At 49.5% G+C, this 25,082-nt stretch overlaps 1 protein-coding gene across 2 annotated transcripts in view; it reads right to left on the bottom strand.

Moving 5' to 3' along the window:
• Positions 1 to 24,346, bottom strand: part of NPHS1 (NPHS1 adhesion molecule, nephrin) — a 92,904-nt gene extending 68,558 nt beyond the window's left edge. The window contains exons 1-7 of one of the 2 annotated variants that reach the window (XM_029577184.1): positions 24,249 to 24,346; positions 17,418 to 17,510; positions 6,004 to 6,201; positions 5,204 to 5,326; positions 3,703 to 3,834; positions 2,963 to 3,044; positions 2,304 to 2,407 (exon numbers count right to left, since the gene is read on the bottom strand). In XM_029577184.1, coding sequence (XP_029433044.1) covers positions 2,304 to 2,407; positions 2,963 to 3,044; positions 3,703 to 3,834; positions 5,204 to 5,326; positions 6,004 to 6,201; positions 17,418 to 17,499 — 721 coding nt within the window. In that variant the 5' untranslated portion in view covers positions 17,500 to 17,510; positions 24,249 to 24,346. Of the gene's footprint in view, positions 1 to 2,303; positions 2,408 to 2,962; positions 3,045 to 3,702; positions 3,835 to 5,203; positions 5,327 to 6,003; positions 6,202 to 17,417; positions 17,511 to 23,842; positions 23,898 to 24,248 lie in introns of those variants that run through there. The other variant, XM_029577185.1, reaches the window with a different exon arrangement.
• Between the last annotated feature and the right edge of the window lie 736 nt (positions 24,347 to 25,082).

Raw genomic sequence — 25,082 nt, 5'->3', positions numbered from 1 at the left:
CTTCCTGCAATTTATCACAATCTGCTTGTGATTTAACTACTCTGAACAATTTTGTGTCATCTGCAAATTTGATTATCTCACTCGTCGTATTTCTTTCCAAATCATTTATAAATATATTGAAAAGTAAGGGTCCCAATACAGATCCCTGAGGCACTCCACTGTCCACTCCCTTCCACTGAGAAAATTGCCCATTTAATCCTACTCTCTATTTCCTGTCTTTTAGCCAGTTTGCAATCCACGAAAGGACATCGCCACCTATCCCATGACTTTTTACTTTTCCTAGAAGCCTCTCATGAGGAACTTTGTCAAACGCCTTCTGAAAATCCAAGTATACTATATCTACCGGTTCACCTTTATCCACATGTTTATTAACTCCTTGAAAAAAGTGAAGCAGATTTGTGAGGCAAGACTTGCCTTGGGTAAAGCCATGCTGACTTTGTTCCATTAAACCCTGTCTTCGGCTCCTCAGTCTAGATTCCGTAACCTCCCACTCTGCATAACCTGAATTGCCGAGTGGACTGGGAAGGCCTTGGTTGGTTTTTTTTTATCCCTGTAAGGAAAGGATTCCCTTTCATCCTAGGCTCCCTGGCTTGATCTTCTGTTAGACTCAGCACCTGTAACAGCCTTGAAATTAGTATCCCCAGCTCCTCAGGCCTAAGCATGCAGACTGCTGCTTCCTCGACATACCCTTCCTCCTCCCAAATCACGTCTTCCTACCCTGCCAGGCCTACTCCTCCCATGGAGCCTGATCCTTCTGTGCCTTCCAGAGGATTCTCTGCTCCTCCTTTCTTGTCCTGCATCGGGCAGTAAACTTGATGCATAGCCATAATACAATCCATGGAGAATTCAATCTCCTTTTCCTCCCGCTGGGATGCCAGTTTCGGCTGCTGCTTTGCAGGGCCTGCCCCCCTCCCTTCAACGTAGTGGAGGAATATCTCAGGCACCCCAATGCTGACTCAAGCAAAGATGTGAAAGACACTTGCTGCGCCACATTGCTTGCTCCCACCAGAACTGCCTCCCTCCTCTGCTGGGGCCTGCTTTTCACCATTGCGGCTCGGGATGCACCTGGCCCCGCACTTCACACATTTTCTCCTCTTGTCCATACTGGAGGGTGATCTGCGGGAAGACCAGGAGACCTGCACATTTGGTTGCCCTGGAGAGGGAAGAACAGTTCCTCCAGAGGCTGTCATCCCGCGGGGATTCCTAACCTGGCCCTGGCTTTCATGGAAAGTGATCTTAAGGATGATTGTTGCCCTGGAGCTACTCTTCCTCTGCTGGACCAGTTACCTTCCAGTTGCCCTTCACCATCTGCTGGAGGCAGAGACCAAGGACCTTCTTCCTGCCGGGCCAGCCTGTATACAGGTGTCGTCATTGGAAGAAGTCTCGCATACTGCCCCCATCTGCTGATACGAGAGAGAAGCCCACGGCAATCAATGGTCTGGCAGGATGAAGAGGAAGCTTTTGATCACTCTGCATCTATGGACTGGGGGAGAGGCAGATCAACCTACCACTGATGGCCTGGGCTAAGCTGCTAACGTAGCTCTACATACAGTACAGGACTAGCTTTGTTACGAGCACAGCAGGCCCCTGAGCTCCACCTGCTTCAGACGGCTCAGGTTTAGGCAAATTTCTTTTGCTGTGATCCAGAGGAACATAAGCTAGTTACATCCCACAATAAAAAGTTTCCTTCGGCTCAGATGCTAAACAGAGCATTTATCTATTTCAATCTCACCAAATCTAAAGAAGTAGGATTAGCATAAGATTGGCTACGAGATGCAGGTGGACTTGGGCAGGTTTTTCCCTTCCTAGGGTGGATTGCTTCATCCTGTTAAAGATTTGTAGGTGAGAGTAGGTTCTTAGTAGTTGGATTAAATGTTCCAAGTCTACTTCTCTGACAAACACTTATTGTGATAGTGGGTAAGTCAGCTTTTATCTCCCATTGGCTCAGGGACCTGCTTAGATGGTGAGCTCTCTGGAGCAGGGACTGCACCTGTATGTAGTTTGTTGTAAATATGGAAATAATAATAGTCCCTGCATCTATTAGATAATTAGAACAACAAGTCCATAGCTGGCACAGAGAAAAAGCCAGGACTGCCTCAGTCTGTCAGGATTTAAGAAGATCAGATGAAGTCCCTGAAATGTCACAAATCACAGAGAACTCATCCAAGGCTATCGTGAATGGGGGCTCTTGAAGTGACAGCAGGTGCTTTTCGGCTGGAGCATGGCAGAGTGGTTATTTTGCGCATTCCTGTACTCCATGTCTTACTTCTGGCTGGTGGCGTTTTCTTCCTGACAATACTCACACAGGACATTCATGGTGAAACTGGTCACCACTGGAGCAGCGATGGCACTGTTCAAGGCGCCACATACCAGGAGTTTGCCGTTATCAGTACTTTGAGGGATGACCCTGCCAATGGACAGAGAGAGAGGGACACCTGAGACCCAGGACTCAAAAGAGAACAGGACACCATGGAGCGAGGAATAAGGTTTCTCCCGAGGGAGGGAACACAGTTACAGAGGAAGGGACAGGACATCACAGACAGAGCTGCCAAGTGACCCAGTTCCTCGCAGAAAACGTTCAGATAGTCCTGGTTTTTGTTTGCATACCAGTGCACTCTGGTTTTTGTGGTTCCTGTTCCTGCCATTTGGATCAGCATTGGGGGAGGGGTATGCAGGATTCTCCTCGAGCCTTCCTACAGGAACTGGGTCATTTACCAATTCTGCCCAATCGGTGCTTAGGGTTCAGGAAGTATATGTGCGATGAGGAGTTACTCTGGGGGATGAACGGAGGCCGTGATAGGGGCAGAGCCACACAGCAAGGAATGGAGGAGAGGGATGGAGGCAAGGGCAGAAATCTACAGCTAGCATCTGGGCTGAGGGCACAGGAGCTACGGTTAGGGACAAGGTGATGGGGGAAGTGCACCAGGACTGGACTAGGAAACGAAGGAGAGGGAGACTCTACTTCAGTGTCGCCTCAGTACTGGTCAGCTTCTCACTGGAACCAGACGTAACATGGGACATCACATCCGACAGCTCACTCCCACCTGCAAGCACAGGAAGACATATAATAACAACAATAATACTGTGTAAAGATGTTTATCCTCCTAAAAGGAGCCCTCGCCTCCAGTGTTCATTCATAGCTCTCACAAGAGAAATCATGGGGCTGGCCTGCTGCTGTGCACTGCTGTACAGAGGGACCTGGGTTCTAATCCCCAGGTCAGGCAAGGCCAGAGCTGGGGCTGGGGGTACAACATAGGCCCTAAACCGGGCCTATGACTGCACAATTCTGGAAGGAGCCCCAGTGCATGGCCTTCAGCCGAGGACCGTCGCTAAAGTGACCGGGCTGGGTGACCTGGGAGCAGATATAAACCAGAGGGAAAATCCCCAGGCAGGTGGCAAATGAAGGCCTGCACTGCTCAAAGCACTTGACGATCTTAGCAACAACAATATGACCCCTGGGGCGACCCCTCCATTTGGCCACAGTCACACAGAGTCAGTGGCAGTGCTGGGGTTCGACGCAGGCACAAGGAAACGAGTCCTGGGCTGAGCTGGGACTCCAGGCTCCTCTGTGCATCACAGCTGCTGCACTGAGGATAACCGATTCCGTATCTGCTGCCTACTAAATCCTCATCAGTCACAGGAAGCAGTATCCACCCACCTCGTCTCCTCCTCCTCCTCCTCACCCTGCGAGTGCTCACTCACTTTTGGTAAGGGTGATATCAGAGGGGGGTTTTGAATCCGAGGCGCTGCAGGTCACCCTGTACTCCAAGCCCGCTACCCAGGTCACCACGCTGTCTGCCTCGTACTCTCTCATCTGGGGCGTCTTCGGGGGGACTGCAGGAAAAAACGGTAGAAAGGGCGTTGGAATGACAAGTCCTACTGTTCCCTTAAAGAAAACGAGCGGGATTATTCCTTCTGACCCCGAGATGAATGGCTGGGCGGAGGCATAAAGAACGGAGAGACGGATGGATGGAGAGAAGAACAGCCGTGAGGATGTGTGACACAGGCGTCACAAGATGGATAGAAAGGTGGCTTCGTAAGATGTAAACGGGGCATAAATAGTAGAAACGATGGAGGGTACAGATGGGCGCATGCCTGAAAGGTTGTACGTGCTAGGTATGGATGGGTAGAAGGGATGAAGAGTGAAAAGGGTGAATGTGTAAGGAGGAGAGGAGTTATCTGAATGAATGGATAGACACATTCATGCATAAAGGATAGATAGCAGTAAGGTGCTGCAGGGGGCTCTCGAGGGCCTTTTTCTAAATTATTTAATGAAAAAAGAGAGACCGCCACCACCAAGTTGAGAATTGCTGGAGAAAGCCTCTTGATAAGTATTTGATAGCACCAATCCGACAGAAGGGTGAGTGTGTAAGGGATGAGAGAGAGCATAATCCAGTAATGGATGGATTAATGCAGGGGTGGCCAAATCTGGTCATCAAGAGCCACATACAGGCCTGGTAGTCAGGATATCCATAGTGAATGTGCATGAGATAGGTTTGCATACAATAGAGGCAGTGCATGCAAATTCATTGAAGATCTCATGAAAAAAACAGGCTCGTTGGTGGCTCTTGAGGACCAGAGTTGCTCGCCACTGGACTAATGGTTAGAAAGGTGGATCAACTGACTTTGTGATATGTGAAAGGCAGTAGCGAGCGGCTGGTGTTAATGTTAGACCGTGCAACTGTACCCCCAAAATAGCCATCCCTCAAAGAAGGGACAGGCTCTCGGCAGAGCAGCATACGGTCTGTCTCTCTTTTCCTTGTTGGAGCGGTAATGAGTGCTCCTCGAGTCATTTTGTGTAGAGCTACAAGCGGGTGGAGGGACGGGAGGACCCCCATGGATGACGGAGGTGCTGTGTGCGAGAGTAACCAGCTCCGCCACTCTGTGCTCCAACGTTTGCTTTAAAGGGGTAGAGCTAAGCAGAGCAGGGAGGAAGGGAGCCCAGCCAGCGAAACACAAGCTGCAGCTGCCAGATCCTCTTCCCAGCTGGGAGGAGCTGAGCCTGGGACCCAGCTTCTGATGCCACCGAGCCAGAGAGGAGGTTTAAACTGACACTGCGCATGAGAAGAGGGCTGGGGGCAGAAAGGGCGAGAAAGAGGAAATAAAAGGGTAGAGACCTCATCTTTGTCACACCACCAGCCGCCACTGAGAGATGTATAAAAGAGAGAGAGAGAGAGACAACTGAGGCAAAATGGTCCCTTACTGAGCACGTTGAGCAAAGCTGTGCGTGAGATGATGCCAAAACTGGTCTCTGATCGCCCGACCTGGCACTTGTAGACAGCGTCATCCTGCAGCCTGCAGCCCTCTATCTGCAAGTGGTTCTCACCTGGGAGAGTCCGCAAAGGTCAGAAGTCATCAGCAAGCATTTCAGATGTCTTCCCGAGTCATAAAAGAGGCAGAGTATCTGACTTAGCCTGCCACAGCAGGCATGTTTCGGGCTAGCTAGGTTTCTGGCTCAAAATTAGGTTAAATCTAGACAGTCTTGGTGGCTAGATGTCAACCTGCCATTGCAGCACCTCAGTTTGAGATCCTAAGCTAGCCAAGCTAGAGCTGAAAATCTTACTATCATCCTGTGCCCACCCAGATTTGAGTGACTCAGACACCGATCTAGCTTTCTAACTCCAGTGCTGGTGTCTAGATTGCCTGACTGTTGCCAGGGTATAGGTGTAAAGCAGAACTGCATTTTGCTTAGGTTGGAATCAGTGCATTTGTAGAAATAAAAGAACTGCCCTTTTTGAATCAGCTCTAAACATACACACACACCCTGACACCCCCTTCCAGCCTCCACCCATGGTCAGAACGTAACGTTTCAAAAGATGGGGACAGTTTCCATGCTTCATGCATTCCTTCCTCTCCTGCCTGACAGTGTAGGCATGCTTGTTATTTCTTCTCTAGGATGACAGATTAGGATAGGAGTGGATGGAAAGTCATGCAAGTGGAATAAGTGAGTATAATCTACATAATGGGGGGGAATTTGTACTCATGGTGGCTGTTCTCTCCTACCTTTACTAGGATCCCCAGTCATGGTGTAGCGAGGGAAGCCCGGGATCTTTCTCTCAGGCCCTAGCAAGAGCCCATCTTTCATCCACTGGACCACCCCAGAAGGGTTTTCTACCTCACACAGCAAGACAGTTGTGCCTCCTTCCACCACCGTCACATTGTCGGGCTGGATTCGGAACGCCTGCTGTTGGGACCATGAGCCTACACGTTCAAAAGCATACAACACAAGTACCATAACAATTTCTAGACAGGTTCACAGATGAAAGAAGGGCTAGATCAACAAATTACTAAATATTCAAAGAATATAAGGAAGATTTGAAAGGAAGTGGTCTGGACAATTAGTAGAAATGTAGAGAATGTGAATGAACATTTGGGAGAAAGGATAGATTGATGGAGTAATGGATGGATAAATGAAGAGTTGTAAGATCCTTTATGGGCTGGCACCTTCATGCATCTCCTCTACAATCCATGGTTACCACCCTACTTGTTCTCTTCATTTTTCCAAAAACCTAGTTGAAAGAGTCCCTCTTGATGGTGGAGCTGACCAGATAGCACAAAGAGAGATTTTTATGCCCACAAAATTCACAATTTTTCCTTTGATCCCAAAGCGCTGTTCACATATGTCTCAGAGCTCACAAAACCCACCTCACCAACTATCCCAGATGATCAAGCACAATCAAGATGCACAGAACTTGCTCAATTTTTTGAAAACAAAATTCTCAAGCTAATGGCCCCTCTGGCAACCAGTAACACAGTACCTCCTTCTATCATCACTCCTTCACGCAACCAGAACATAAACCTAGATTCATTCGAACCTATCTCCTCACTTGAAATAGAAATGACTCTCAAAAAGATGAAACCCTCCACTCACCCGACAGATTCCATCCCTTCTAAACTCCTACTCACCATTCCGAACATCATAGCGAAGCCCTTAGCAGAGATAATTAATAGCTCGCTAACCCAAGGACTAGTACCAGACATCCTGAAACTAGCCACCCTCAAACCTCTCCTCAAAAAACCCAACTTGGACCCTACAGACCCAGCTAATTTTCGCCCCATAGCTAACCTTCCATTTGTAGCCAAACTTATGGAGAGGATAGTCAACAAACAGTTATCTGAATACCTAGAAGAGCATAAAATACTCACAACAGCCCAATTCGGATTCCGCAAATCCCTTAGTACGGAATCCCTCCTAACCTCTCTAACTGACAGAGTCCTCGTAGGTCTGGAGAAAAAGACCCCATACCTCCTGATTCTCCTCGACCTATCAGCTGCGTTTGATACCGTAAAACACTCTATCCTGATCGACCGGCTCTCAGACATAGGCATCTCAGGATCAGCCCTGGAATGGTTCAGATCCTTCCTACACAATAGGACTTTCAAGGTCAGAATCAGCAACAAGGATTCCCTCCCGGTCAAATCCTCTTTCGGAGTTCCCCAAGGATCCTCTCTCTCCCCCACCCTCTTTAACATCTATCTTCTCCCCCTATGTCATCTACTCTCAAGTCTTAAGGTCACACACTTCATATACGCAGACGATGTTCAGATTCTGCTGCCAATCACTGACTCCATCTCCAGCACCATCAACTTCTGGAACAATTGTCTACAGTCCATAAACTCACTCCTATCTAGCCTTAACCTAGTACTTAATACGTCAAAAACAGAACTTTTGCTTATCACTCCAGATGAGAACCTTCAGCCTACCAACAACCTAACCTCACCACCAATGATCAATTCCACTCAAGTAAGAGACCTTGGGGTCACCTTAGACAAAAGGCTGAACCTCAAAGAATTTGTCAAGAACACAACGAAAGAATGCTATTATAAACTACATATTCTGAAAAAGCTGAAACCTCTCCTGCATTTTCAGGACTTCAGAACAGTCCTCCAAACAATACTATTTTCCAAAATCGATTACTGCAACTCTCTGCTTATAGACCTTCCAACCATAACCACAAAACCTCTACAAATGTTGCAGAACTCCGCCGCAAGGATTCTTACTAACACCAGCAGAAGTGAACACATAACACCCATACTAAAACACTTACACTGGCTCCCCATCAGATCCAGAATCATTTTCAAAGTGCTAACTATAACACACAAGAACATCCATTCACAAACGTCGCTAGATCTAAGCCTTCCACTTCGCCTACACGAGTCTTCACGACCAATCAGAAACAGATACTTAGGCACCTTACACGTACCTTCAGCCAAGTCCTCACTCAAGAAACGTGCATTCTCGACTGCCAGCCCCCTTCATTGGAATGCCCTCCCCACGGACATTCGCCTCGAAACGTGTACTCGAACATTCAAAAAGAAACTCAAGACCTGGCTCTTTACAAAAGCCTACACTTAAAGGTCTAGCTCAGAACCACATCCCAGAACTTGAATCATTCTCGCTTTTATAATCATATCAAACAACTCCTAATTTTATCCTTGGTCTCACAATTCCAAATCATTAAATATTTGAACATGCTACACCAATACCTCTTAATCCAGATGTAACCTTAGTTTCTGAAGTCTTCACTCCTATAGAAATAACCGCCAGTTCTTATTTACTTAACCCTATTCTGTAGACGTAAACTTTTCTTGAAGACTGTAATCTGTAAACACCTGTATTTATTATAAGAACTTGTATTTACTATTTATATTTATTATTTAGCTATTAACATTGTTCTATTACCACTTGGTACTATTTCTCTCCTTCACCTCTAACTCTAAGTTCCTACTAAGTTAGCCATGTTATTTATACCCAATTGTTGGATGTAATTGTATATTTGTTTAATTGTTCAATCTGTTTGATGTAATTTTCTGTTCCTTGTTCCGTGTAAACCGAAGTGGTATGCACTAGTGCATGAACTCCGGTATATAAAAGCCTTTAAATAAATAAATAAATAAATAACAAATCCAAATAGATGAGCACTGCAGTGTTTGGAAGGTCTCCCCAAATGATTTATTTGATACTAAACAGAAAGCTGACCTGGTTTCTTACAGAAAGACCATGGTCTATCAGCTTCTCTTTCATTGCCCTCTCTCGTGTGGCTGTGGCAAGGGTTTATACTTTACTTCGGCTGAAAGGATGAAGCAGTTAAGATGAGATACTGAATTTGTGACGAAAGGCACAAATTCTCCTCTGCTAAGATACTTTCTGTGCAAAGTTTAGATTACTTAACTCAGACTCTTAGGAGGGTGATTCAGCCATGTGCTCCTGAGCCTGCACATCTCTGGGAAGGAAGTATCTCAGTCTCTCATTTCCTGGCACCTCTGTCCCCCTTTCGGCTTTACATGCAGCTAAACTGTGAAGCAAGAACAGCTGTCTGCCTCTCTATTTCCTCAGAATGCAGATTTCTGTTTTTCAGGAGGAGAACTGATTGCAGAACTGCCAGAAGCACTCCTGGCTCTATCTCCTGGTCATCCCCGCCCCTCACACACACACACAAAGCCATCCAAATTGCCCCTTTTCTTCTTTAAGTGGTCTCCCAGCATTCCTTTGACTCCCTCCTCTGCTGGCTATGTACTGCTGTTCTCTTGGCAGGCTAAACAGTACAGCCCTTTTCCCAACTTGTTAACACTTAGTGCTGGATCCTGGATCTTGCAGAACATTTGTCATTCACAGGAAAGCACTCAGGGGTTTTGATGTATTTTTATACTCCTTTACCTAGGCTGTGGCAGCTTGAATTTTCTGCAGGGTTGAAAAACCCTTTTTGGCAGGTCCAAAACACTTCACTCAGATCCAGATGAAGCTCCGTCCATATTGTAAGGCTCCAACACATGATAAGCTCATGGGGGCAGGAACTTGGTTTATAGTAGCTTGTTACATGAGGGACTCCAGTACAGCTGATTTGCTCCAGGAAGAGCAGTCTGGTCCAACTGATCCGCTCAAGGAAGGACCTAGTTCAGCAGATCCTCTTCTGAGGGACTCCAGTCCAGTTGATCCACTCATGGAGGAGCTTGCTGATTCATCCCCACTCCCTGTGGAGCTTATTCCAGCTACCCAGTGCCAGAGAGACTCAGGCCCAGCTACCCATCTCGCCCATGATGGAAATTTGGGGAACAGCTTTAGTGACAGGCAAGGCTGGGTCTCACTTAAGTTAGCTGAGAACCCAATCTCTAGAATTTTGCTCTGGCCCAGCAACTGAGAGACTCTGTTTCAGTGCTTCAACTTCCAAAAGACACAGGCCCATCCACCCAGAGCCCGAAAGACACGGGCCCAGCACGGAGAGCCCGAAAGACGCCAATCCACCAGTCCATGCTCAGACTGGCCCAGTATCTCAGCACCCAAGGGACATTAATCCAGTACGACAGTGCCAGAGAGAACCTGATCCAGTGCCAACTAAACTCTGGTGCAAGACCACAGCCCCAGAGAGACTGGTTTGAGACCACAGGCTCAGAAATACTCTGGTCCAGAAGCCCTTTATCAAAGAAACTCTGCCATGTGCCTCAGCTTTGGGAAGACTGACCCAGTACCTGCTGATCAGACATTTAAAACTCCTACCTCCACCTTGAATAACCAACCTATTGGCCACAGCCCCCATGGCAAATGGGATGCTGAAGAAGTGGATCTTAAAACAAGGGGGAAGGGGGGAGGGGGGGTACTGTCACAGTTGCACCTGCTCTGCGGCCTCCCGGTGCCTGGTTCTGCCTGCTCTGCGGCCTCCCCGTGCCTGGTTCTGCCTGCTCTGCGGCCTCCCCGTGCCTTTCTATCTTACTGTGCAGCCTTCGGGCCTTCTAGGTTTGCCCAACCAAACTTGCATGCTGTTTAGGCTTTCTTGTTGCCTGTCTACTCCTGTCCCATGTATAGTCCTTGTTTAGCCCAGTCCTTGTCTTGCCTGGTCCAGTCCAGTCCCTTGTATGTTTTCCAAGGTCTTGCCCTTGCCTCTGGCCTTGCCCTCAACTTCATCCTTGACTCCAGCCCAGTCTGCACTTAGCCCCAGTTCCCAATCTGTGCCGAGTTCTAAGCCCCAGCCAGTACCTGCATCCCTCTCCCAGCCATAGTCTGACCCTAGCATCCATAGAAATATAGAATATGACGGCAGAAAAGGACCACACAGTTCATGCAGTCTGCCCAGTGATCCTATGGTAGCATGTGCCACGCCATACAGGCCACACCCAGCCTAAGTTTTCCAAACCATCAAAGTCAGGGCCCTTGTTGGTTGCTGAGTCCAATTCCCTGTTACCTCTTTCCATTGAAGCAGAGAGCAATGTTGTAGTTGCATCAAAAGTATCAGGCTTATTGGTCAAGGGTAGTAACAGCTGCATTAGCAAGTTAAGAACATAAGAACCTGCCATACTGGGTCAGACCAAGGGTCCATCACGCCCAGCATCCTGTTTCCAACAGTGGCCAATCCAGGCCATAAGAACCTGGCAATTACCCAAAAACTAAGTCTATTTCATGTAACCATTGCTAATGGCAGTGGCTATTCTCTAAGGGGCGGATTTTCATACTCCGCGAATAGGCCTACTTTTGTTTGCACTCCAGGCGCAAACAAAAGTACGCTGGATTTTAGTAGATACGCGCGGAGCCGCGTGTATCTGCTAAAAACCTGGATCGGCGCGCGCAAGGCTATGGATTTTGTATAGTCGGCGCGCGCCGAGCCGCGCAGCCTACCCCCGTTCCCTCCGAGGCCGCTCCGAAATCGGAGCGGCCTCGGAGGGAACTTCCTTTTGCCCTCCCCTCACCTTCCCCTCCCTTCCCCTACCTAACCCACCCACCCAGCCCTGTCTAAGCCCCCCCCTTACCTTTGTCGGGGGATTTACGCCTCCCAGAGGGAGGCGTAAATCCCCGCGCGTCAGCGGGCCTCCTGCGCGCCGGGATGCGACCTGGGGGCGGGTCTGGAGGGCGCGGCCACGCCCCCGGGCCCGCCCCCGGAACGCTCCCGACACGCCCCGAAAACGCCGCGCGGTTCGGGCCCGCCCCCGACACGCCCCCTCCGAAAACCCCGGGACTTACGCGAGTCCCGGGGCTCTGCGCGCGCCGGTAGGCCTATGTAAAATAGGCCTACCGGCGCGCAGGGCCCTGCTCGCCTAAATCCGCCCGGTTTTGGGCGGATTTAGGCGAGCAGGGCTCTGAAAATCCGCCCCTAAGTGAACTTAATAGCAGGTAATGGACTTCTCCTCCTAGAACTTATCCAATCCTTTTTTAAACACAGCTATACTAACTGCACTAACCACATCCTCTGGCAACAAATTCCAGAGTTTAATTGTGCGTTGAGTAAAAAAGAACTTTCTCCGATTAGTTTTAAATGTGCCCCATGCTAACTTCATGGAGTGCCCCCTAGTCTTTCTACTATCCGAAAGAGTAAATAACCGATTCACATCTACTCCCATGTTTATTTGTTTTCTCAGACTGTAAAATTCAATGTCCTTGTTGGTTGCTGTCTGAATTCCCCTTTTCCCCCTGCCCTTAAAGCTGAGAGCAATAATGGAATTGCAACAGTATGAAGGCTTATTGGTTTAGGGTAGTAACTGCCACACCAGCAAGTTACCCCCATGCACTCTTCTTCATTTTCATCCTCCAGCCTCTAAGGATCCACAGTGTTTATCCCATACCCCTTTGAAATCTTTCACGGATTTTGTTTTCACCACCTTCTCTGGAAGGGCGTTCCAGGCATCCACCACCTTCTCCATGAAAAAATATTTCCTGACGGTTTTGAATCTTCCTCCCTGGAGTTTCATTTCATGACCCCTAGTTCTACTGATTTCTTTCCAATAGAAGAGGTTTATCGAATCGATTGTGCATCATTAAAACCTTTCAAGTATCTGAAGGTCTGTATCACATCTCCTCTGCACCTCCTCTCCTCCTGGGTGTACATATTTAGGACCTTCAGCCTCTCCTCATAAGTCATTTGATGGAGACCCCCTCCAACCATTTTTGTCCCCCTTCTCTGGACCACCTCCATCCTGTCTCTGGAGATACGGTCTCCAGACCTGAACAAAATACTCCAGGTGAGGCCTCACCAAGGACCTGTACAAGGGGATAATCACTTCCCTTTTCTTACTGGTTATTCCTCTCTCTATGCATCCCAGCATTCTTCTGGTTTTAGCTATCATCTTGTTACATTGCTTCACCGTCTTCACATCTGTAGCCCCTATCCCGCTCTCTGCACAACAGTCCCCCCCCCCCTCCCCCATCACATACAGCTGATTCGGATTTCCACACCCCATATGCATGACTCTGCACTTCTTGGAATTGAATCCCAGCTGCCATATCTTCAACCAGCTTCCTTAAATCACGTTTCTACTCCTTCTGGAAAGTCCATCTGTTGCAGATCTTAGTATCATCCACAAATAGACAAACTTTACCTTCTATCCCTCCGCAATGTCGCTCACAAAGATATTGAACAGAACCAATCCCAGCACCAATCCTTGTGGTGCTCTGCTTAACACATCTCTCTTCAGAGTAGGTTCCGTTTACCATTACACACTATCAGTCAACCAGTTTGTAATCTACGCCACCACCTTGGCGCTCACTCCCAAGCTTCTCATTTTATTCAGAAGCCTCCTATGCGGGACCATATCAAACGCTTTGCTGAATTCCAAGGAAATCATATTGAGCGCTCTTCCTCGATCCAATTCTTTAGTCACCCAATCAAAAAAAGTCAGATTTGTCTGACAGGTCGTTCCCCTGATGAATCCATGCTGCCTGGGGTCCAGCAATCCTGACTGTAGATAGTTCACTATCCTTTCCTTCAGCAGTCTCCATTAATTTTCCCATCACCGAGTGAGGGTAACCAGCCTGTAGCTTCCAGCCTCTTCTCTGTTCCCACTCTTGTGAAGCGGGACCACCACCGCTCTTCTCCAATCTTGTGGCACAACTCCCGTTTCCGGGATCTATTGAATAGGTCACACAGCAGACCCGCCAGCACAGCTCTCACTGCTCTCAGTATCCTGGGATTACCTCATCAGGCCCCATGACCTTGTCCTCTTACAGTTTTCCTAGCTCTTCCCACACATTCTCTTCTGTAAACGGAGTTTTGTCTACTCCATTTCCATCCACAGTCTTGTCACCCTACAACGGTCCTTCTCCAGGGTCTTCTTTAGTGAACATCGAAGTGAAGTATTTGTTTAATATTTCAGCCATTTCTTCGTCTTTCTCCACACATTGATCATTGTCACTGTACCACTTTGGACCTTTCTCCGATGTATCTGAAAAATGTTTTGTCACCTCACTTTACCTCTTTGGCAATCCTTTCTTCCGCCAGACATTTTGCTTTCTTGATTTCTTTCCTCGTCTCCCTCAGTCTCACCAGATATTCTTCCCTGTGTTCCTCTTTTTGGGATCCTGTATATTTCTTGAATGCTGTTCTTTTTGCTTTTAACAGCCACCCAGAGGCGTACTAAGGGGAGGGGTGCCATTGCTGCTGGCAAGAAGGTCCTGTGGTGGTGCGGAACAGTGACGTGGTGGGGGAAACCCCACCAGCAAAAATAAGGAGCTGCAGTAGCAGAGACCAGTGGTGCCACCGTCATTTCCTGGAGCCAGCGCGGAGGCAAGGAACAGGCCCAGCTTTGCTGCCGGTGCTCCCGGAGCAGGCAGGAGAAGAAGAGGCCCTGCGGCATATCTGGGAACTCTCCAAGTTTGGCCCAGAGACGCCGGAATTCTGAATGAATTGCCAGGTCTCCGGGTCAACATCCAAAAGCTCCAGCTGTGGAGGAAGAAAGCAGTCCTAGAGTGCCGCCGGTGGACCCCATCCCATCAGTGGTGAAGGCAAGAAGAAGCCCGTGCATGATCCGATCGGGAGCAGGAGGGAGCCCGCTCAGCTCCTGCTCCTTCTCCTGTGCCAGCGCGAGATCAGCATGAAAACAGGGCTAGCTCCGTGATTTTTTAATACGGAGGCCCTGGCACAGGAGCTGAGCGGGCTCCCTCCTGATCATGCACGGACCTTTTCTTGCCTTCGCCACCGGTGGGATGGGATCCATGGGCGACCCTCTTCTTCCTTTTTTGGATTCCCACGCCCCCCCCCATGGATGTGCCTTTCACCAGCTCCCAAACACCAGGGGCCAGCACCAGTTTCCAGCCTGATCACCTATTGCAAGGGGCATCTTGCAAACCTCTAGGTAAAATGTATTTTTGCTATTATTTATTTACTCTTTTAAAACTACTATTCAGATCCAACCACAGGATTTTCCTCTTCTTTGTCCTCACGATACTCTGGAGTATTCTCATGATAGAGGCTTTGCCTAGGAGTAGAGCAGGGGTAGGCATGAATGAGAGTCTCAGGCTGTGAAAAGGCGAGACGTGAGTGTGTGTGAGAGAGAAAAGAGAGAGGTGAGTGAGAATGAGCATGTATGTGTGTGAACGAAGGAGCGAGTGAACAAGTGTATATATTAGGGTGTGTATGTGAAAGGCAAAGTTTGTGTGCATACCCTCCCTCACCTCGCTACTCCATGACAATCTCAGGATGACCAGAAATCAAAGGGTCCCAGGTGGCTGAAGAAGGGAGAGACTGGCCCTGTGAGAGTGAGTGTCAGTGTATGAGGGGGTGTGTGTGTGTATGTGTATGAGACGGTGAATGTATAGAAGAGTGAGTGTGTGTGTGTATGAGAGAGTGCCTGTGTGCAAGTGTGAGAGAGAGAGGAAGCATGTGTGTGTCTGTGCGCGTGTGGGTGAGACAGGAATCGTGGGTGAGAGACAGAGGAAATGTGAATGTGTGAGAGAGAGACACAGAGGAATGTGTGTGTCTGTCTCTTTCACATACACACACTCAAAATCCCTCTGTCTCTCACCAAGTGTGTGTGTGTGTGAATCAGAGGGAGCACATTTTGTTCATGTCTGTGTGTGTGTGTGTGTGTGCACCCCCAGTTCACTACAATCTCAGTGTGAGATGTATGGAGAGTGGAGGATTTTTAAAATCATTATTAATTAGTTTTAATTAAACGGGTGTTATTTGATGTCTGCTGTTTTGAAATATTTTTTATCGACGTTTGTTTAGGACATTTTTAAATTATATATTGGTTAACTTTTGTATGACCGAAGCCTGTTTGGTGGAGGGAGGTGGGGATTGAAATGATCACACACTTAGAAAATGTTGGTGAGGTTTATTTTGTTTGTACAATGTTTTCCTGTTTTGCAAACTTACCAATAAAAGCGTTAAATATAAAACAAATTATATATTGGTGAGGGGTACCAAAGAAGAGGTATCCATCCCAGATGCTAAATACCCTAGGTCGCCTCTGCACCTTTTAGAACCAGCTCCGTTTCTTATTTCTCTTGCTTTTGTTTAGTTTTCTAACATAGATTTGTTATCTTTGTAATTGCTCCTTTTAGCTTGGTCCACCTCTCCCATTTTCTCCCAGTTCTACCTCCAGGTACGCCCCCATTTCGACAAAGTCCGTATTTTTGAAATCCAAAACTTGGATCTTCGTGCGATTTCTCTATATCCTATTTGCGATATCAAACCAAACCATACTATTTGAAGATCACTGGTGCGGAGGTGGGCACCCACCTGGACATTAGAAACATTATCCTGATTAGTGAGCACTAGTTCGAATATAACCCCCTCCCTCAGGGTTCCCATTACCATTTGTTTGAACAGAGCCCCCTGCAGGATTAATGGAACCCTTAAAATATACACTCCCATCAGAACCTCATGATCCTCCAAGCTCTACCAGAAGTCCTATCTTGAAAGGTAGTACATCTGTCCGAAACACGCAGAAGAGCCTTCTCCTCAGCCACGCCTACATTCTGGAACTCCCTCCCTGCTTCTGCCTTCTCCTCAGCCACGCCTACATTCTGGAACTCCCTCCCTGCTTCTGCCTTCTCCTCAGCCACGCCTACATTCTGGAACTCCCTCCCTGCTTCTGCCTTCTCCTCAGCCACGCCTACATTCTGGAACTCCCTCCCTGCTTCTGCCTTCTCCTCAGCCACGCCTACATTCTGGAACTCCCTCCCTGCTTCTGCCTTCTCCTCAGCCACGCCTACATTCTGGAACTCCCTCCCTGCTTCTGCCTTCTCCTCAGCCACGCCTACATTCTGGAACTCCTCCTCAGCCACGCCTACTTCCCTGCTTCTGTCTATAAGATACAGGAGAGCAAAATGTTCAAGCAAGCCTTTGAAGTCTAGAGCACTAAAATTATTTATTCTGTTCATTATTCAAGCAGCATTAGATTTGTATTTTGTTTTTGATTAATGGTTTATTTTGTATCTTGACTACGTTATGTTTTTTTCTATTTTTTACTTGCACCTTCCAAACTGTTGGGTAGAAAATATTTTAAATAAATAAATATGTGGATGGATGTCTGAAGGGGGAAAGAGAAAAAGAAAGTGAATGGAAGTAAAATGACTGAAAGAGGAGTGAATGGGAGAAGTCTTTGTGTAATAAATGCTGAACAAACAGAAAGGTAATTAATGGAAAGGGAACTGGACAGATAGAGCAGAGCAAAGCAAAATAAGACCTTTGTCCATCGCTGGGATCTCTTACCCCTCCCGAAGATGCCAAGTAGCAGGCAGACCTGAGCGATGAATGAGTGGTCGAGCACCACTCTCACCCCGGACTTGGACATCCTGCAGGGACCTGTTACAAATCGAAATACTGCTGACAAAAGGTGCTGGCGTCTACAGGCAAAATCAGCTTCTGTGCAAGCTTCTGAACGTCATTGTGCAGTCAATTTTCTAAAGCTTAGTCAGGACTTGGAAATAAAGAGAGTTACACGATTAAGCTGCTCATGTGTGCGTAAGTGGAGGAGTAACCTAGTGATTAGCGAAGCCCAATGTTCACATCCCACGGCTGCTCCCTGCGACCTTGCGCAAGCCACTACCTCAGGAACAACATTTAGATTATGAGCCCTACTGGGGACAGAGAAATACTTACAGTACCTGAATGAAATCTGTTTGGAAGTGCCTGAAAGGCAGAATATATAGATCACAAGTTCAGGGGGAGAGTTTCAGGGACGTGGGTGTAATGTGTGCTGCTTATGCATGTAAATACATTACATCGCCTCTTTAGCAAGCAGTACATACATTTATGTGTATACGTTGCCCCATACAACAACCTAACATGTAAACCATTTTATAGAGTTGTTTTGTGCATGCTTCAGATTACACAATGTCAGTAATCAATAGGGATGTGAATCAGGCTTCGGACGATTGAAAATATCGTCAGAAATCGGGGGCTCCCCCAAAACGATAGGAAAACCCCACGATATTGTTGGTGGGGGTTCTCTTATCGTTTTGGGGGAGGGCGGGGAAAACGGCACACAAAAATAACCCCTAAACCCACCCCGACCCTTTTAAACTAATCCCTTAGCTTCCCCCACCCTCCCAACCCCCACAAAAACTTTTTACAGGTACCTGGTGGTCCAGTGGGGATCCCGGGAGCGATCTCCTGCTCCCGGGACGTTGGCTGCCACTAATCAAAATGGCACTGATGGCCCTTACCATGTGACAGGGTATCCGTGCCATTGGCCGGCCCCTGTCACATGGAGGGAGCACTGGATGTGGATGGCCGGTGCAATCTTTAAAAATGGCGCGGGCTGTCCAGTGCTCCCTCCATGTGACAGGGGCCGGCCAATGGCACGGATACCCTGTCACATGGTAAGGGAAAGGCCATCGGTGCCATTTTTATTAGTGGCAGCCGATGGCCCGAGAGCGGGAGATCGCTCCCGGGACCCCCACTGGACCACCAGGTACCTGTAAAAAGTTTTTTTTGGGGGGGGGGGTGTTGGGAGGGTGGGGGAAGCTAAGGAATTAGTTTTAAAGGGTCGGGTGGGTTTTTTGTTTATCGGCTTGGGCGCAGCCGATAAACAAAACAAAACCGCGATCGGGCAGGACGGAAAAAAAAACACGATGTGAATCGGAACCGGAATCCGATTCTGATTCACCTCTAGTAATCAAAGGGTTTGTGCTGGTAAACATAGAAACATAGAAATGACGGCAGAAGAAGACCAAACGGCCCATCCAGTCTGCCCAGCAAGCTTCACACTTATCTGTTACTCTGACCGCTGAGCTCAGGACCCTTATTGGTAACTAGACAAAACCCAAAATTTGAATATTTCCCCCACTCCGAAGGCCATCAAATCTTCACAAGAGAGCACTGTTCTGTCCGTAGGTGTCACGTAGAATGTCAACGTGGCCCCCTAACCCCTACACTCATCCCTAATCCCCACCTCGAGTTACTAGGTGGGCCTCCCATAGGGATACAGATACCTGCCTATGGGCCATGACATTATGGCCAGGCTCTCTCTCCCCCCCCCCAGGCTCTGAACCCGTCAATTCAGCTGAAATAGGACGTACAGGAGACATCGCAAATGGCGATGAAACCTTACCGCATGGTCACGGCAGCTATCACACAGCCTAATGCAATCCAAAGAGGTGTAGTTACAAATCAGCGTTACGGCTGTGCGACAGCTCCTCGCAGACACGTTTTCACCCTTAACGCATGCGAAAACGCCTTATCGCATTTTGAAAAATGACCCCCCTGGGAGATTAAATTAAATTCAGTTTACCAGAGCCAAACAAGCCGGAAAGGACCCTCCGTTCAGGGCTTACTGAGATAATCTCGTCCACGAGCAGTCTCATCTCAGACTGTGCGACCCGATCTGTTTGTGTGTCCCAGAGGATTGAACGTAAAGCACCCAGGGGAGAACCGGGGCGTCTCCCTTTCCAAAATACCTGTGCTCACTGCTGAACTCTGCCCACCCCGTTTTCCCAGGGAAAATGCTCCTGTGATGGGACCCCCGGGTGTCCTTGGAAACTCCCGAGTCTCACTGGATCTTTCAGACTCAGGAATCCCAGCGCTGACACAGCAGGGAAGGTCAAGTCCTCTCCCTTTCCCGCTCGACGACAGAAACAAAACGTTCACGAAAATCTCCAGCAGTCCCAAGACACAGAGATGCCGCACCCCCAGCCACTGGGTGGGATTAGAATCCGTGGCTCTCACGTTTCCTAAACTTCCCCAGCGCAGGAGTAAATCCCACACTGTGCCGGGCTTAGGGGGAGCCTTAACCAAATAACAGAACCAAAAACTGAGACAAACTCCAACAGACGCGGGCAACGTCTCTCCCTGCCTGCCCTCTCCAGCCACAGATTACAGGAAGAGGGGAGGAGCTCCTGTAATTTCTCGCACAGTGGAGTCTCACAGGGAGTGCTGTGGGAAAGCTTCACACTCCCTGGCAGCGGTTATTAGAAGACGTCACCATGGGGCCTCTATAAAAGGAAAGAGGAAAAAAAAATAAAGCAATGGGTCAAGTCGCTGAGAGGAGAAAGGGCAGAGGTGAGACTGCAAAATTAAGAGGAGAAGAGAAGGAATGTGAGGAGGAGGAGGGAAGGGAAAAGCCGAAAGGCTGCGCAGAGGCAGAGCCTTCGCTGGAGGCGGCCGATTCCTGCAGGTTATGGGTTTGCACGGGTGGCCCCTGTGCCAGAGAGGCTGACTGTCAGCAGGAGAGCTTTCCTTCTGCAGGGAGGCCCCTGTACTGGACGTCGTTTCATCTCCAAGGAAGCATCTGCTGGACGTGCAGGGAGGCAGGAGGTCAACTGGAAGTAGGGCTGGGCACTTGCACAGGGCGGCAGCGACCTCGGGGCCTCACAGTCAGCCGCAAAGCGAACCCCACCAGGAGGCCAAGAAACGGAAGAGGCGACGGTTCCCGAGCCGCCACGCAGCCGAGCGGAAGGAGCTCCCCAGTGCTCCCAACCTGCCGCCTGAAGTCACGGGTGCGAGCCTGCAACCGGCGCGCTCGGTCATTCCGGGCACAAGGCGGGTTCTGGATTTTCCTGGCTCGGTGGGGGGGTGAAGGGGGAGCCTGGGAACCAGCGCAGCCGCCCCAGCGCTCAGGTCTGAGCCTGCGGCTGTAAGATAGGAGAGGAAGCGCGGGTGCTCTCTCATTGCAGGCTCCTTGGAGTAACGTCCTCTAGTCAGCAAGGCTTGTGGTGTATGAGAGAGAGGGAGGGAGGATGTGTCTGAGCATGTAGATGTGAGAGACAACGCGTGTGTGCGCGCTCGAGAGACAGAACGCGTGTGTGCGCGCTCGAGAGACAGAACGCGTGTGTGCGCGCTCGAGAGACAGAACGCGTGTGTGCGCGCTCGAGAGACAGAACGCGTGTGTGCGCGCTCGTGTATATATATATAGACATAGATCTATAGAGAAAGCTTGTACATCCCTCTCCCACGAATGTACGACAATCCCAGGGTGACCGGAAATAAAAAAAATTCCCAGGCAGAAGGTTCGCCTAGGGCGCCTAATACCCTCGCACGTCCCTGGCTCCATGCATCCTGCTCTCTGCAGGCTGAGCGACTCTGGAGATCTCAGACCCTGCAATTCATTCACATTCCCCCCGAGCCCCAGGGTGGTGACAGGGAATCGGAGGGCGAGAAGAGCAGAGGCAGCCTGGTTTCAGGTCGATTTCTTCAACTGGGGGAGCAGCGACTTAGACTGGGGACGGTGCTGGAAGAGGTGCAGCTGGATTCCCGCAGAGCTTCTGACAGCGTCCTGCACAGGGGGCTCACAAATAGGCTGGGACGTAAGGATGGATGACGGCGGGGGATGGTAAGAAAGGAAAGCGATGAGTGGGCAGCCTCAGGGATCAGCTCTGGGGCCGGTTCTGTCCAATATCTTTGCGAGCACCTTTCACAAGGCTATAATGAGCCAGAGGCCACTTTCAGAGCAGGAAGACCTGGATACAGCCCCGGGATCAGGATTCTCCGCTGCTTCCAGGCCCGAGGAGACCAAGACACGGTCACTCAAATAAAACCACAAACCCTTCCGCTTCCACGCTCGCAGTAAACTGAAGGTCTCAGGTGTCCCTTTGGCCCGAGTTCCCTCCAAGCCCTTTCCCAGAGTCACTCGGGCCGCTCTTGCTTTTCACGTCAGTGCTGCAGGTCCTTCAGCCAGGGCTGGGCTCTCCTCTCCTCGAGGTGGATCCCCTTCAAAGGCTGCACCCTCCCAGTTCCTGTGCAGCTCACCCCTCCGGGTTTCTCGCCCTCCACTGAGATCCTTCAGCACCAGAAAGGATTTATAGAGGGTTGTGCTTTCCTCCCTCAGGCCCCGATGTAATAAGGCAAGGTCCGCTGTGCGCACATCTGTCTGCAGTGCTTTATTCTCGATTCAACACAAAATGTGTGCATGTGGACTGAAGGCTGAAGAGGTTAGGGCTGTTCAGCTTGGAGAAGAGACGGCTGAGGGGGATATGATAGAGGTCTTTAAGATCATGAGAGGTCTTGAACGAGTAGATGTGACTCGGTTATTTACTCTTTCGGATAATAGAAGGACTAGGGAGCATTCCATGAAGTTAGCAAGTAACACATTTAAGACTAATCTGAGAAAGTTCTTTTTCACTCAACGCACAATAAATCTCTGGAATTTGTTGCCAGAGGATGTGGTTAGTGCAGTTAGTGTAGCTGGGTTCAAAAAAGGTTTGGATAAGTTCTTGGAGGAGAAGTCCATTAATGGCTATTAATCAAGTTTGCTTAGGGAATAGCCACTGCTATTAATTGCATCAGTAGCATGGGATCTTCTTAGTGTTTGGGTAATTGCCTGGTTCTTGTGACCTGGTTTGGCCTCTGTTGGAAACAGGATGCTGGGCTTGATGGACCCTTGGTCTGACCCAGTATGGCAAGTTCTTATGTTAATCAAGACATTAGCTCTAACTCCCAGTGCAGTCTATGGGGCTGAACCTGGAATTCGTGGTGCGGGGCATTACCTGTTCTATTACCCCTTCACCTCCCACCCCCTTCCCTTGTCTCCTCTCAAATTACACTGGCCCGGGCTCCCCTTGCCAACAGCTGAGACAAGTAAGTGCCGCTCTCTCTTCCACTCCTCCCTCCGCTGTGCTCCGGTGCCAGGTGGGAAGAGAGGCAGGAGTGGGGCCTCCGGCTTCCCAGCACCGTGCTCGGCCTCTCCTGCGGCCCCGGCTGAGCTGCTGGCATTGCTCTTTACTGGCGGCTGAACCAGGCAGGGGCAAGGCCCCCACCAACGCAGGCAACGCCACTGCCGCCTTCTGCTTCTCCAGCTGTGCAGGGAGTGGATGCAGCATGCGCAGGGTGGGTTTTTCCCCAGTGGCAGGAGGAGCAGACGGGGGGGGGGCTGCCCCAGGGGGTCCATGGGAGCTGCCACTGGCCCCTGTGCCTCATCCTGAAGAACCCGCAGGTGGTCAGTAAAGGCCACCAAAATGTTACAGAGCTGCAGGAAAAGCCCTTCCAGCTGGGACGTCAGTGAGAAGTCGATGCTGCAGATAGGGGGGAGTGGAAAGTTATTTCAAAGCCAAACAGATGAGATTCCTTCCTCACTCAACCCCTCCACAGGGAGAAGGATTGCAGCTGTTCTGACAAGGACAAGCCCCTATAAGAACATCTTTTACAGCCCCGCGTGTCCCTCCCTAGGGAAGAAACTACTCCAGGTCTGAGAGCAGCCCCAGTTAATCAGGGACCTTCCTTCCTCTGTGCCCCAGGGTCTCCTTTTTCACAAGGGCATTTCATGTTCAAGCTGAGGAAAGCACAAGTGATCCGCATAGCATCCAAGCCTCTGCAGCCATAAGAAGTTAGAGAGACGCGAGGTCCTCTTATTTTCATAAGAAGAACAGTTTAGTTTTAGCAGAAGAGGCCTCGGATGTCTGATTTTGAGCTCAGCTTTCCTGTCCTGGCACAACTGGGATAAAGAAATCGCCGATTGGGAAGCACGGATTGTGTTACTCGAGTATCCCCGGGGATGAATACTCGGGTACCCCTCACCCTAGCCGTCGGGGAGAAGTTTAAACCTCAGTCCTTGCCTTCCCTGCAGCTGCCCCGGCCCTACAGCCCCAGTACACCTGGAACCAGAGCTGCCTTACACAGAAACCGAGGCTGCTTTTTGCATTTTGCAGGCAGCCGTGGTTTTATTTCCTTCCCCGGCCCTCACCGGGAGGCAGAAAGCCCACCTTGCCCTGGAGCCTGGAAGAAGGTGGGCGCAGCCGAGGAGGAGTTTGCGCCTCTGCGGACGCAGCCGGCGCTAACTCAGGGAAGGAAGCGCAGGCTCCTTGGGCGGAGGTAGGAGGTCAATACTGGGGGAAGGATCCAGGGGACTCCTCAGGCTTTCTCCGATCTTAATCCTAGCACCGATCACAGGGAAGCTCAGCCCAGGTGGGGGGGGGGTTTCCCTTGACATTTTATTTTGGGGCTACTTTTGCGATTTGGGCGCCGGTTTTTAGCGACAAGAACTTGCCTTCCTCTGGAGTATTTGACCCCGGATTCTTATTCATTCCGGGCATTGCCTAAATGTGCAAAGCAATAAAGGGAAAGGGAAGATCCTGCCCTGCACGGCGGGGCCATCGGGGCTCCACTAACCTGGATCCCGGCGCTCGCCCGGTGGCCACTGCGGCGGATCCTGCCTCCTGCATCCGCGGCCCCGCCGACTGCAGCTGCGAGCCCCGGGCGAGGGGCAATAAACCCCCGCGTGGGAGTAACGGAGCCGCCCACGAGTTAATTACAGGGAAAGCCCGCTCAGCAAACAAAAATGGGAGGAAACCTTTAGAGCCCAGCGCCCATTCTTTCCAGACTGCCAGCAGTGTACGCAGCACCCAAACAAGACGTCCAGGCTACGGAGTAATATTGTTCAGTGCTTTATTGAATCAAAGGGGAATAAGTGATGCGGGCGCAGAGTAGCCACTGAGTTTGCTCCCTTTCACTGCACTTTCTGCAACCTGTAATTTGACTCCACTATTATTATTATTTTATATATGTTTTGCTTTCTTCCTCTTCCTTTAATCATTGTGTTTGCTACTTTGGCAACACATGGAAACTTGACATGCCAATAAAGTTATCTGAATCTGAGTTAATTTGCATCCACTAAGGAATGTAACTAATTAGAGGGTAATTGGACAGTGTGCATTAGTGGTTAATTTACCGAGTAGCCGCTCTGTAAAAACCTTGTGGTTATTGATAATGTTGCAAAGACCGATTTCTCCACTGGAGGGCGCCAAATCATCAGATTTAACGCGCTGCAAAAAAAAAAAAAAGCTTATGAATTGCTGCCAATCCTAACACTAGGGATAAGATCCCTCCTGTCTGGACCTAGTGCTGCTCCCTCTCCCAGCACAGGACTGCAAAGAGGAGGGGGCCCGGTGGAAGGGGTAAGTAATGGTCCAACTGGCACCGGGTCAAAGAGGGAGGAGGAGGAAG

Source organism: Rhinatrema bivittatum, chromosome 14, assembly GCF_901001135.1.
Source record: "Rhinatrema bivittatum chromosome 14, aRhiBiv1.1, whole genome shotgun sequence".
NCBI classification, from domain to species: Eukaryota; Metazoa; Chordata; class Amphibia; order Gymnophiona; family Rhinatrematidae; genus Rhinatrema; species Rhinatrema bivittatum.
Note: the sequence above shows the minus strand (reverse complement) of the source record. Positions and strands in the feature narration are given on the sequence as shown.